This window comes from Polistes dominula, unplaced genomic scaffold (assembly GCF_049000335.1).
Source record: "Polistes dominula isolate Pdom_NZ unplaced genomic scaffold, Pdom_raw_medaka contig_73, whole genome shotgun sequence".
Taxonomy (NCBI): Eukaryota; Metazoa; Arthropoda; class Insecta; order Hymenoptera; family Vespidae; genus Polistes; species Polistes dominula.
In genome coordinates this window covers 5,387,373-5,401,629 of record NW_028300951.1, presented here as the reverse complement: position 1 = coordinate 5,401,629, position 14,257 = coordinate 5,387,373, and the positions used below count along the sequence as shown (strand labels likewise).

The 14,257-nt window shown below is 32.9% G+C and overlaps 1 protein-coding gene across 2 annotated transcripts in view; it reads left to right on the top strand.

Moving 5' to 3' along the window:
- The window catches only part of LOC107063948 (uncharacterized), a 29,453-nt gene extending 16,795 nt beyond the window's left edge, over positions 1–12,658 (top strand). For both annotated transcript variants that reach the window (XM_089172389.1, XM_089172387.1), the window contains exons 3-14: positions 4,217–4,354; positions 6,070–6,140; positions 6,271–6,566; positions 7,245–7,537; positions 7,618–8,950; positions 9,292–9,472; positions 9,659–9,789; positions 10,024–10,172; positions 10,248–10,427; positions 11,066–11,170; positions 11,247–11,447; positions 11,609–12,658. In XM_089172389.1, the coding sequence (XP_089028515.1) occupies positions 4,217–4,354; positions 6,070–6,140; positions 6,271–6,566; positions 7,245–7,537; positions 7,618–8,950; positions 9,292–9,472; positions 9,659–9,789; positions 10,024–10,172; positions 10,248–10,427; positions 11,066–11,170; positions 11,247–11,447; positions 11,609–11,770 (3,240 nt within the window). In that variant the 3' untranslated portion in view covers positions 11,771–12,658. The remainder of the gene's footprint in view (positions 1–4,216; positions 4,355–6,069; positions 6,141–6,270; positions 6,567–7,244; positions 7,538–7,617; positions 8,951–9,291; positions 9,473–9,658; positions 9,790–10,023; positions 10,173–10,247; positions 10,428–11,065; positions 11,171–11,246; positions 11,448–11,608) is intronic.
- Positions 12,659–14,257: the final 1,599 nt, after the last annotated feature.

The window sequence follows — 14,257 nt, the reverse complement described above, 5'->3', positions numbered from 1 at the left end:
TTATTTTTCGAATGAAAAACAAAAAAATCTCAACTTGTTATACTTCAACGAGAAATTTTTGTCGAGAGATCTTTGAACTGTTCGAATTGAAAAATCGAAAATAAGGAAAGAGATTTAAAAAAAAAAAATAAGAAGGAAAAGAAACGAAGGAGATAGTAGGTACGTAAAGAATAACGTAGGTGGTGGTACGCGTCATGGATGGTGCGGTAAGTTAATTAACGAGGGACTGACTGCATTTATTCCACATGCTCACGAACATAAACGAGCATGTGTCTAAGTGTATATATATATATATATATATATATATATATATATATATATATATATATAGGACACGATATACCCTACGTCCTACGACATCAACCTTATTCGTATCTCTCTACGATCCTTTAAACTTTTCTTTTCTTTCCTTCTCTTTTTTCTTTTCTTATTTTTTTATACTTTACTTTTTTCTTATATATAAATATATATATTTTTTATAAATATATATGCATTCAACTGAGCAAACTCGCATTCGAGTGTGTTGGTGAATTTTACTGCGAGGTTTCGATAACGTCCGGTAAAATTATTATCGAAAAGATACGATAATTTTATTTTCTTTATTTCAAGAGCTCCCGTATAAAGCCACCGTAAGATCACCGACTATATTATACGCTATACGTAGGTTGAGCAAGTAGGTATATATATGAGTATCCCTATATATATAACAAGTTGAGATTTCTTTTCTTTCTTTTCACTTGAGAAATAATTATTTTCCTTTAATCCTGGTATCTTCGGTTTTTTACCCCTCCCCCTCCCTCCCTCCCACCCATCTCCCAATTATGCATACATTTGCAAATTTAAAATCAAATTAATTCGATCTATTTTCCATAATATGCCTAAACTCGTTTATCTTCTACATCATGCTTATACATAGATTTCTTTTTCTTTTGATTTAACACTTTATTCATTAGCAATGAGAGAACTATGTATAATATAATATAATATATATTATAATACTTAAGCTAAGAATGATCGAATTAAAAAAACACGGACACTGGACTAGTAGTGAAATTTTCAAATAGCATTCCATTGTATTTTATTTGTTTAACAGTGTGTTAGTTTCTTGGGAAGATTCTCAGATTCTCAGGACTTCATTGGTACAAAATGGTAAAAGGGTTAGGTGGGAGGGGGTGGAAAGAGGGGGGGGCATCATACAGTCGTTATTACCGTTTACCGGAAGCCAGAACTGTTGCGATAGCCGTTTAGATAGTCCACTTTTTTTTTATGGAAGTCCCCGAAGGCGAAAAAATTCGGTGAACGATTACAATCGTTTGCATTATTATTCGTCTACGTTATCTATATAGGTTTATGATAATCTATTATAAGCCTTCTTGAATGTTTTTTTGTCTTTATTCTCGACCATCGATTAGATATGATTATCAATGTTATATTATCTGTATCGTAATCGGTCATTTAAACGTGTTAGATAATCTTTTATGAAAAAGGTTTTATAAAATGAAAGTATAATATACGTATTTGTATTGAATTTAAGATAATGTAGATTAAAGGGGATGGATATAAAAATTGTTATCATGAATATTATTTAAAAAGTATACTTAAAGAGTCTTTTAAATGTGATAATAAATATTTAAAGGATAATTTATGAAATTTTCAATAAATTTCCTAATATATTGCATAACTTTGTGTAAATGAAAAAGAATATAATGTGTTGTCTTATTTTTTTTCCTTTTTTTTTTTTTACTATTATTAGAAAGAAATAAGTGTATAAATTAGTTTATGAAAAAAATTAACTAAATAGGAGGAAGTATATATAAGGTGATTCTTAAAAAAGGTTACTTCAAGTTTTGCTAACTAACGTATAAATAAGAATGAACTAAATGGAAAAAAATAAGTTGAATTTCTTAAGAAAATTATGATGATTACGTAGTAGTAACCATATTAACAAACGAACATCTTAGATTTTGTGATCTTTCATCTCTTGCGGAAATGTAACTCGCGCGAAACAAATATGCAATTCCCGTATTTGTCGAAATTATGCGCGTGCAATGTAATGCGTTATTCCGCACCAGCCGCAAAAGTAGATGTTTATCCGTCCATGATAATAATCGCTGTATATACGATGGAAATTACGTTAGCACAGAGAACGGTAAAATTGTTCTTACAATTAGATTATGTTTAGCATCGATGAGATTTTCAAACCGAAAGATTTTTTAAACACACTTTTTCATTACGCGTGAAATTCGAGTCAAACAAATTAGGTGAGTCAGTATTGTTACAATAACAAAGTCTTATCAATATTATATAATACTAATTTACATCTCAATTATCCATAAACCTACTTATTTCTACTTACTTAATTTCCAAGATTTTTGATAATCTCATTCGCAACAACTGCAACAACAACAACAATTCGTTGTACTTTTTTTCACAATTTTTGTACGACTAACAATAAGTGCTTTTAACCGAAGTCGTCTCCTCTTGGTTCAGTGACACCTACACGCACAAGATGCATCTTCTCATATAACGGGTGTGTTCAATTTAACGTTTTGTTTTTTTTTTCTATTTAAAGAAGTTCATACAGACAAAAAAATAATATTCGTAAAAGAATATTTAAAATCGTTACTAAAATATTATGCCACGAAGTTATTACTTTTATAAAAACATTCAATCATCTCTAAAGTACAACGAGATTTGAATATTTTTCTTGTTGTTGTTTTTTTTTTTTCTTAATACATTTTTAAAAGCGTCTTTAGTAAATATTTTACTACAAATAGAGTTATTTGTCCCTTGTTATCGTACAAGAATCTTATCCATCTACGATTGGATAAAATTTAAGTACTACCTCTCTCTCAAAGGACGTTTGTTTCTCTTCTGAAGTATATAAGAGACCATCGATTGACCTATATATTTTCCTCTAAATGACTCTTATACGTTCCTTAAGAACTTTAATGGAACACCCTGTATATAGAACATACGTCGAGGTTAGTCTCGATGTATCTCTCTCCGAGGGACTTCTCGTCGTGTATCATGGGAATGGACGCAAGAAGTACCTTCCGATCGAATCGTTCGGTACCAAGCGCATGTGCATCGTCGTCTTTTCTCGCATTAACATTGTCAATGCAAGAATCTCCAATCTCGAATGCGAATGAGAAAAATATATATACATATATATATGTATATATGTATACGATATAGTCTCCTATAAGATCTTGTTCCTTCCGTTTTCATGTTCCTAGAGTAAAGAATCTTTCCCTCTCTCTCTCTCTCTCTCTGTCTCTCTCTCTTTCTTTTTTCTCTTTTATTTCTTTTTCTCTCTTTTTCTTTCTCTCTCACTTACTCTCTCTTTCTCTTTATTGGAATTCACTGCCTTTCACCATACCAACAACACAAGTATGCTAGGCGTCTCCTCAAAATTTGCTTTGTAACTTCTCGTTACACGGTATACATAAGCGTTTGTTCTGGTCATTAAATTAGAATAAATGCGATGTCCTATATGTACATATGTATGCACTTATATATTTTTTTTTGGATCTCAGATTTCATGCTTAAAGTTAATGAAATCGTAAATATTACTTATTTTTTGTCGTGTGTTAACAATTTCATGTATTAAATTTAATTTGATTTGATAATATTAACTATATTATACCTATATATATATATTTAATTATATGACTCAAAAAATGGTATTATTTTTTTTCGTAAGATAAATAAAGTTGAATTGAATATATATTTTCATTTTAATAAATTACACTAGTGTTCTGAGAGAAAGAACATTTTTTTATTTTCTTTTTAAATAAAAGTGAGTTTAATGTGAAATAAAAATATATAAAAGAGTAAAATCTTTTCAATCTCTCCTACATACAATAATTAAATGTATTTAAATCCAGTATTAAATTAACTCGTATTATCTATCTTAATAATCTTTGCATTATAAATTGAATCAATAATAAATCCATTTAAAAATCCAATATAAATATTATAAATAAATTCATTTGATCTCTCTTGATAATGATTGATAAATGAAAAAAAAGAATATGATAAGTAAAAGAAAAATGTTCTTTTTCATTATAAAATACACACATATACAATAACACTTACATTTCAATCCGGTATCAAATTTTCATCCATTTTCTATTTCGATAATAAAAAAAAAGAAAGACAAAACAAAATAATAAAATAAGTATAAAAGGAATTCGCGCATTTCCGATTACAGATAGAACGAGAGGTGGTCCTGTCGTCAGGAGACAAGAATTCCAAGATTCCCATTCTTCATGAGTACAAACAGAGGACTGCCGGAAGAGTAGCGATCGCACCGGATGCTCCTATCAAGCAACAAGCTTGGGTACAAGAGGTAAGAAAAAGAAAAAAAAATATAACCATAATCTTATTCTTTCTACCAAGCTCGTTTCAACCAACCAACCAACTAACCAACCAACACCTTAGAGTATCTTTAAATGAAAATAACTCGGCATTAACATTCGTGACAATTAATTATCTTACTTGTACTCTTGGGTAATTTTAATTAATGAATCACATCCGAAGAATCGTACGTAACACAATTTATCTTTTTCAAACTTCACGATCGAACGCGACACCCACGTTGATAACTAATTGTTCGAGTATGGTTTTATTGTAGGCGGACAAGAATGAACAAAAAAAAGATAAAGAGAGAGAGAGAGAGAGAGAGAGAAAGAGACAGTCAAGTAAGCTTTCTTTTTAGATTTTTATCACATACTCGCTGAGAATATATATTACAATATCCTTTCATTAATGCAATCCTTTCTACCACTATATACTATATTTAGTTTCTTCAGTTGCGTTATAATATACTATCTTACTGTACGCAATATTAACATTACAGACTTACGAAAGATAATAACAATAGTAACAACAAATATATTATCTACCTTCCCATTCTAGAAGTACAATCTAATTTACTTGGGAAAAGGTAAAAAAGAAAAAAAAATAATAGCAAATACATACTGAAAAATCCGTATTTCTTTGTGAAGAGAATTACATATACATATATACTTGTACACGTACCTGATGACATACTTTGACGGAATATGATAAAATGAAAAGTGAAAATAAAATGTGGGATTCTCGTGAATATGTGATAGAAAATCCATATATATATATACATGTACAGATGTATAAAAGTAATCTCGGGTGTTGTCGCGTTTAGAAGAAGTTTGCGATCAAATAAGAAAAGAAAAGAAAAGAGAGAGAGAGAGAGAGAGAGAGAGAGAGAAAAAGGATGAATGATAAAAGAAAGCTGAACGTAGAAAACCCTTAGGTTTAGTAAGATCATGAATTCCGTAGAGAATGGCCGCGGGGGTGACGTTTTTCGGTCTCCTCTTCTTCTTCTTCTTCTTCTTCTCTGAGAGGGAGAGTGGGGTGTGTGGGTGAGGGGTAGGGGGAGCAGCAAAAATAATCATTTTTTTTATCTTTGAAACGCGCGTAATCCTGACGATGGTATCCGTGCAGAGTCATAAGTCAGAAAAGCTTTTTCCGTATGCACGATACGTTGCTTTAGGGCCCTATGCTTGAGAGAAGAGAAGAGAAGAGAACCACCACGCTAGGAGGTTCTTTCTCTCTTTATTTCTTTATTTCTTTTTCTCTTTCTTACTTTGCACCAAGCAAAGCGTTGTTATTCCAAGCGCATCCCTTCCTAAGAACCGGAGAATTCAGTCCGACAACTTTGAAATTCCATGTGTGGCTTAAGCGCACACGCGCTTCGGTCTTACAACCGCCTCGAGCCATTAGCCGTCCACTGCCCTTTACGAAAGAGAATCATTTTCTGGGATTCACCGATGGAATCACTTTTGTTGGAAAAATTGTCAGTCTTTGTAATGACTTTGATACTTTTTTTCTCTTTCCTTTCCTTTTCTTCATTCTTTCATTCTTTCATTCCTTTCGTAGGGACAGAAATAAAAAGAGAAATATATGAATCAAATCAAATGATATCTAACGATTAGAATCCCATAAGAATAAACTATTGATTATTGATCGAATATCAATGATATAATTATTTTCTATTTGTTTTTTTTCTATTTTATTTTGCAGGCGAATCAAATGCACGAGATCAGGCAAGAAACTCAAACGAGGAATTATCAACAGACTCAAGAATCTTCGTTGTAAATATTTCACGATTACATTTTTTTCCATTAGTTTCATTTAATCATTTTCTTTTTCTTTTTTTTTTATTCTTGGTCGATAGGAAATAACTTTATTTTTTCTTGTTTGAAACATTGAAATGTTTATTAGATCAACCGCAACTGGTACCACGGTCTCAAGATCGACAAAGATCGACGAGGATAAATCAAAGTCATTGTCAAGGACCTATCATACTATAAAGGACATGATATCAAGCAGATTCGGTCAAAATCGTAAGGACGTTGAGCCAGAACCGGAAGCGAGTTTGAACAACGCTGCCGACGAGTTAAGGAAACCCAGTAAGAGTATCGACGAGGAGGAAGCGAAAAAGAAGGAAGCCATTTACGGGAAACCACGTGCTCAGGAACCTCCTGTCAATATGCAGCAATATCCTAAAAACGCTTACGGTAAAACGAGCTCGTCCGATCGTGATTTATTTTATCGAACGGTTATCGATTGATCGAGGAAGGAAAAGAAAAGGACTATTTATCGTCATCATATTTTTTGTAGATTAATAATAATAATAATAATAATAATAATAATAATAATAATAATAATAATAATAATAATAATAATGGGAAAAATAAATAATATAATATGTATATGTCAGAATTGATCGATCGTATGAAAAATGAAATTTAAATTAAAAAAAAGAATTCTCTGACACGGTCTATGACTGGGTATGGAATTATAATATATTTATAATATATATATAATAATAATATAAGCATGCACAACGAGCGTATCGCGAGACTTAATGTACTTTGCTATAATTAGCAACACAATCTTTATTAATGAGAAACGCGCATTACTCTTACGTACGCGTTCTCTTCGGTCAATGCGCAGTGCAACGAACTCTCGCGATAAATAACAGAACTCTCGCGTGAGTGATTCGATTGGATTTGATTTTTTTCTTTCTTTCTTTCTGTTTCGTCGTATAACTTCGTTACACAATTGTAAATCTAAGTATGAGAATTGGACCAATTGTGTCTGTTAACTTCCTCGATCTTTGATCGTGTTCTCTACTCGGAAAATAATTAACATAGGTGACACGTGTACTATCTGGGATGATATCGATGATTTAGGTCAATACGGGCATTCGTACAGTTACCAGAGCAATCAACAAAGTGTACCACTACCTGGCCAACTTCAACCGAACTTACCGGGGCAAAGTGCGCAACTTCACGTAACTCATCATGCACCGGTTAGTGGAGTACAAACGGTCCATCAAACTCAACTACCTTCTTTTGTACAATCTACGCCAGGTGGTCAACAGGTGCCAAATGTAGCCAGAGATTACGTTGTTCAAGGGACCGTCGAATTGACCAACCAACAATCTCATCCAGGACTACATTCGAATCCTACTACTCAGGGACAGGTATAATTATCAAAGTTTTATTTAGAATTTAATAAATACAAATATACTAAGCTTTTGATTATTTTCAACTAATACAATAGGGCCAGAATAGTGCGGTACAGAAACAACAGCACGGATTACCGATACAACAACAGCAACAACAACAACAACAGCAGCAGCAGCAGCAACAACAACAACAACAACAACAACAACAAACAGGAAATACCATGCAACATATGAGTCAACCGTACCAAAGTACCCAACAGTTAATGCATCAGAACCAAAATCATCACCAAAGTCCGCGATTCGCGCAACAGCACGCTCAAAACATGCATCAACGTCAATTGATTCAGCAGATGCATCAGCAACAAATGACGGGTCAACAAACCGGTGCGAGAAATACTTCTCAACCGCAACCACAACAACAACAGCAGCAGCAACAACAACAACAACAACAACAACAACAACAACAACAACAGCAGCAGCAACAACAGCAAACATATTTCCCGAACAGCGTATCGTACCAACAGTATCAGCAAGCAAGACAAGCTATGTCCAGGTCGCAAATCGATTTACCAAGTACCTCTAGACAAAATCAAGAATTAAGGATATCCAGTCAAGAGGTATATTATCATTATGCTCAAGGTAGGCCAAGGTACGGTGTACCACAAGTTTATATGAAATCGGAAACAAATCAAGAGGTTGAGTTCCAAAGGCGAAATTCGGCTAAGGGAATAGAAAAGGCAGCCTCTCAACCTCAGCTCTCTTACGAAGAAGAACGAGCCATTAGCGAGGCATCGAGAAATCCTGGTGGAGTGGTGGATGGGCTAAAGAATCACACGATGGATCAATTGGATAAGGAGAAGTACGAGATCACCGTGGAAGATCGAGGACAAAACGAGTTTGGTAGGAACGGTTCACAGAGAAAGGAGGATTATAGGCCAGAAACTAGCTTTGGTTTACACAGGGATGAAATGATTAGATCTTCCACGAGAGATCATGAACATTCTAGTGTTAACATGATACAACAGGATAATCAAGATTCCCCGGAGAATATATCCGTACAAAAAAGGATCGAAGAATTGCAAAGGAGAAGCGAACACGATAATAATCATTCGATTGTTGGTAAAATATCGAAAGATTGCGAATTGGAAGGTACGAGAATCGGAGCCAGTTCAAAAACCTTAGGATTGGACGTTACTAAAAGACTAGAATCTGGTTCCTCCTACTCGGTTAAAGATTCCGCAGCGAAATCTGACAGTCGAAAGGATGAATTGGAACAGGGTATCGCTCGACTTAAGATACAAAATCAAGGATCTGGCTCGGATTACGATAAAGCTGGCCAGAGTTCTTCGAACGTCGATTCGGGAAGAGGTTCTGCGGTTTATTCGAGTGGAAGGCGCCCACCTCCGGAGGATCGAAATTTGACGCAAAGTACGTATTTTCATACATATTTTATTTTCATCCCCCTCCATTTCTATTTGAAATAATCTCTCAAACAGATATTATCTGTCCGATGAAGGGTACGATTATTGATTGACCAACATATATTATATGATACTGTAATATCTTGATTCTATCATTCTTAATATAAAATTATTGAAAAACTATAATACGAATCTGGATTTTATTAAAATTATCGTTTAGCTTCTTTTCGATCGTTAAATGAGATGAAACCAAAAAAAGAAAAAAACATTTTGGATAATCTTTTTGGCAGATACAAAAATAAGTAAGCAGATTATAAAAGCTATATTTTCTGTCCCACTTAACAACAGCGCAAGATTCCGAGTGGGTCGATATAGTGGAATCTGAATTGAGAAGCATTTTAGAGCCAAGAGACATACCAGCTATGGCACATTCGACTCTATCCGAAAGTGTATCGTCTGTGACACCGCCACTACCACCTCTGTCACCCCATGAAAGCCCACGAACGCCAAGAAATCGATACTCGGCGAGGTAACGTGACTTCAAACGGATCCCATCTTCCTCTATAAACGAGAGATGATGCTACTTCCGGTCATTGCATCAATTCACCTTCGAATTTCTATTAACCCGTCGATTCGTTCAAATCGAATCGACGACCCTTTTGCTACATGGTAAACGTTAAAAGGATAATCGATCGTGTATTAATATCTTTTTCAGTTTGCCGTATGGTTCCAAGCCGAGTTACGGTGATTATGGCAAAGCAATAGAGAAAAGAGGATTCTTAAACAGTTCTAAACATCGTGGTGCTTCGACATCGAAAAAAGATTCGAATAAAAAGTTCTCTCATCGTAAGTTCAAGGATTTATTATGTTTATTTCTCATGAATAATCAAAAGAAAAGACAAAAGATACCCCAAGAAATTCTAAATCAGGACTGTTCTTCACAATTTCCTTGTTATTAATTAATATACACGTACACGTTTTAATAAATTTCATGATTTTATATAAATAAACCTTGCACATGAAAGTCCTGTTTTAAATAATTCATGATACATATGGACGAATGAGAATAACTTATGTTAGTTTTTGACTGGAAAGTTGCTGATCTGACGTCAACGACGACCGGACTAGATTTGGATTCGATGTTGGATCGCAGTGATTCCGATCTTAGTACCAACGACGCGAGAACGATTAGAAAACAATTGGAGGGCTTAGAAAATATGTACAGCGAGGTAATAATCTAATAGTATAAAACACTTGTCAAATATATTTTCTTATCCCCAATTCCTACAATTCGGTATTTATAGGTATTGAAACTATTGGGTGGGAGTGTTAAAAAGAGACGAAAAACGAGAGGGCTGACCAGTTATGGATCCGTTTCGTCTTTACCAACGTCATCGGTATCTTCTAGACCTGTCACCAGACATCACGATAAACGTAGATCACACATGATCGACGATCGTATGAAAAAAGCCAAAGACATCAAGGTTAGCACCAGCGAAAAGATTATATATGTGTACGCGTGTGTATGTGTGTGTAAGAAATATAAATGTCACAAGTTTAACGTACCACCATTTCCTGCCATCAATTTTTATTAAATATTAATAAAATATCTAACGAAAAGTAGGATGATATTATTACTTACTTTTATTTATGTACTACTTTTTCTTTTTTTTACATCATAAACTGGTGTCACTTCTACAATTTATTACAAATGCTTTTTAACGCGTGAAGGGAACGGTTTTACGTTTCAAAAATAATTTGTTTAAAACTATTAAAATTAATATTAATCCTTATCGGTCTCTCGTCAGGTTTTTATATTGATGATTCTAACAAACATAAGTTGTAAAGTGGTTTCAGTAACTATGCAATAAAAATAACTTATTATTTATTAGAAATTATTATTTTTTTTTTTGAAAGAATATTACAAATATATGAGATTATTAATTATTTTATTATTAATGACATATTTTTATTTATAAATAACTTCCTACGTGACTTAAGATCGATAAGAGTTAATAAAAAAGATCTTGTTTTATTATTGCAATAATAATCGTTAAATAATTGTGCAAAAATTATCGTTAAAGAAATCGATTAGCTGTGTTATTTATCGTTATTATTTCAGAGTATCAACAAAAGGTTTCAATTGCTTGAATCTCACGTGGTGACGCTGGCACGTTCTGTGGCACATCTCAGCTCGGAGATGAGAACCCAACACATGATGATGCAGGTGAGCGAGAACGCGAAAATTGTAACGGGAATCGAAACGACTGTCGCAAGACTCCACTACTACCAGGTTTTCGCAGGAAATGGAGAACATAAGGGGAGAAATCGCAGCACTTCGAACCCAAACGAGCATGGCAATGGTGAGATCACAGTCCCAGCCGTTGATAAAGGACTCCGAATTACCGGCACTTTCCAATCCATCGAGGGTGAAAAAACTGACGAAATTTTTCGGAACGGAACCACCCCTCATCAGACTATTCCTCAGGGAACTTGGGTATGAGGTTGGTAAATGATTAAAGAAAAAAATAAAAGAAAATATATACATATATATATATATATATATATATATATATAAAAGCATTAATTCCGAAGGTAGAAAAAATTCAGATGATAAACTTGTTGAATTCAAAACGAAACTGGTTATTTTTTTCCAATTTCATAGAAATACGCGAGTGCCTTCGAGAAGGAAAAGGTCGGTATGGTGGAGTTGCCCTACTTGAGCGAGGAAAGATTACAAAAAATGGGAATACCCTTGGGACCAAGGCTGAGAATCCTACAGGAGGCAAGGATATCCGTGTGCAAGGACGCTGTATACGTCGTATGAAACGATAACGCCCTCTTTTATCGCTCCGACGATAACGAGAGACTTTTTTTTTTATTATATTTTATTTCTTTCTTTTTTTTTTTTGTTATCTTTCTCTTTACGATTCTTTTTTGTCTAACTTTCTTCACGTTCTTTATCTTTGTTTTTAACATTTCTTTTATTTTATTTTACTCCTTTTTCTTTTTCTTTTTTTATTCAATCCGACAGGTTTTTAAGCGTACCAAAATGTACATAGGATCGATCTAACGCACGTTAAATGTGTGTATGTGTGTATCTGTGCCTCGACTGAAAGGATATTTTAATCATATTATTGATACAAATCACTTAAATGAAACATTTTTAATACAATACTAATCGCTATGACAATGGTAATAATAATAATTATTATTATTTGCGTTATATATATATAACGTGTATAGTAAATATTTTCTAAGAATAGCAACAGCTGGTAATGTTTTAATGGTTAACGATAATTAATATTGATTAGTAATTATTATAACACTTAGCGATAATATAATAATATAATATTAAGTCGAATGAACAAAATGGCTAGATTATTTTAGAAAAACATAAGATTAACAATATACCAGCTCTTGCGAATTCTTTTTCCCTCGTTATTTTTTTATTATAATTCAAATTTTTTTTCCCAAACTTTTAAAGCACGTAAGTTAAATCTTGCGAGCTCTAGAAATCAAGATCCGCAAATGTATGTTTGCCAAAGAGAGACGTATGACATATACGACGACATATAGCTACGAATATTTGTATTTTATTATTAATATTAATATTATTATTATTATTATTATTATTATTATTATTATTATTATTATTATTATTATTATTATTGTGTTGTTAAATCTTGTATTTAATAAACGATTCGACATAAGCTTTCTCAAGCAATAAATTTATTTATTGAATTAATTTTTTTCTTCTTTCCTAAAACATAATATATCCTTCTAATTTATTAAAAATATATCAATACAAATCTTGGATGTAAAATTTACAAATGAAAATAATATTAAAAAAAAAATAATGTCAAGCTAATAATAATCTTTAACTCGTGGCTTTTATCTCGCGCACGTTACATTTATTATTGATATTTATATAATATACATTTGTGCCCACACATAATTATAAAAATGGTATAAGTCAAAATACAAAACAAATGAGTTTATAAATTATTTAACACCACATTATTTTAAATTAAATAAATTCAATGTAATTTTCATGATATTGTCAAAACTGAACCATTATATAATGTTTGTTATTTCAATATTATATAGGATTCATCTAGAGTATTCAAATGTAATTCTTTTAATATCTCGAAACTAGAGATATATGACTTACCTTAGACAACTTTCATAATTATAGGCACATATATCGATTTTAATTAAATTCCAAATTTTATATATAATACTCTATTTATAAATTTGTAATCTACATAGTTAGAGTTAATATTAAATTTATCGGTATTGGTCGTATAAAATGTATCTTAATGTATTACGCGAATCCTAATATGAAGAATTCACAAAAGTTTGGCGGGAAATTTAAATGATTTACTTTGACAGCCCGATGATGAAGTTTCTACTTGACCAGGAATCGTCATCTTCAATTGAATAATCGCATATTAAACCAACGTGTTCTCTAAACGTGAACATTCGCCGTTCCGTAAGTCGAACAAAGTGATCCGTTATTATGGCCCCTGACCTCGGCCATAGAACGTAATAATTGACGCCTCGTCGATCCATAATTATTTAGCCTTATGATGATCATCATACATCGACTTTAATCGATATCAATTACGAGAATTAAATAATAATAGGCTTACTAGAACTTGGACTCACGTCATTATCATTTCGACGAATAATTCAAATTCTTCGTTCTCCACCTCCTCCTCCCTAAACCCCTAACTCCTAACCAACACCCCAAACCCCAACCCACAAACAAATAATAATAATAATTGAGAATGAACGAAAGTAATTTAAACTTTTGAAGATTTTGAGAAAAGAGAGATATAAAAAAAAGAAGGAAAAAAAAATTGAATAAAAAGAAATTGAAAATATTGGGAAGAATCGGTAAGTGGTTTAAAAATGAGAAGTAAGTATTTTATTCAGGAAATGCATACTTTAACAATTGTGGCCATTTATTTTTTCTAGTGAACTCGTCTTTGATTGGTCATCCGAGGCCACGCCATCGTTCAAGCCGAGTTCTCTTCCCTTCCCCACCCCTCTATCTTTCTCTCTCTCTATCTCTTTTTCTCTCTTTCTGACGCAGATGAGAGATCGTTTCCTTGCGAGAGAGGACAAAAGTGCGATCGTCGAACTCCCGCGCTTGAGTATGTTTCTTTTATTTTTTTTTTGATTTTTTTTTTCATTTCGTCGTTCTCTCTTATTTTTTTTTCCCTGCCACCACTTCCTCCCCCGTCACCCTTCTGTTTGTCAGTTTTGTATTGTCTACGACTACTACTAACTTCTGAAATAGTTTACG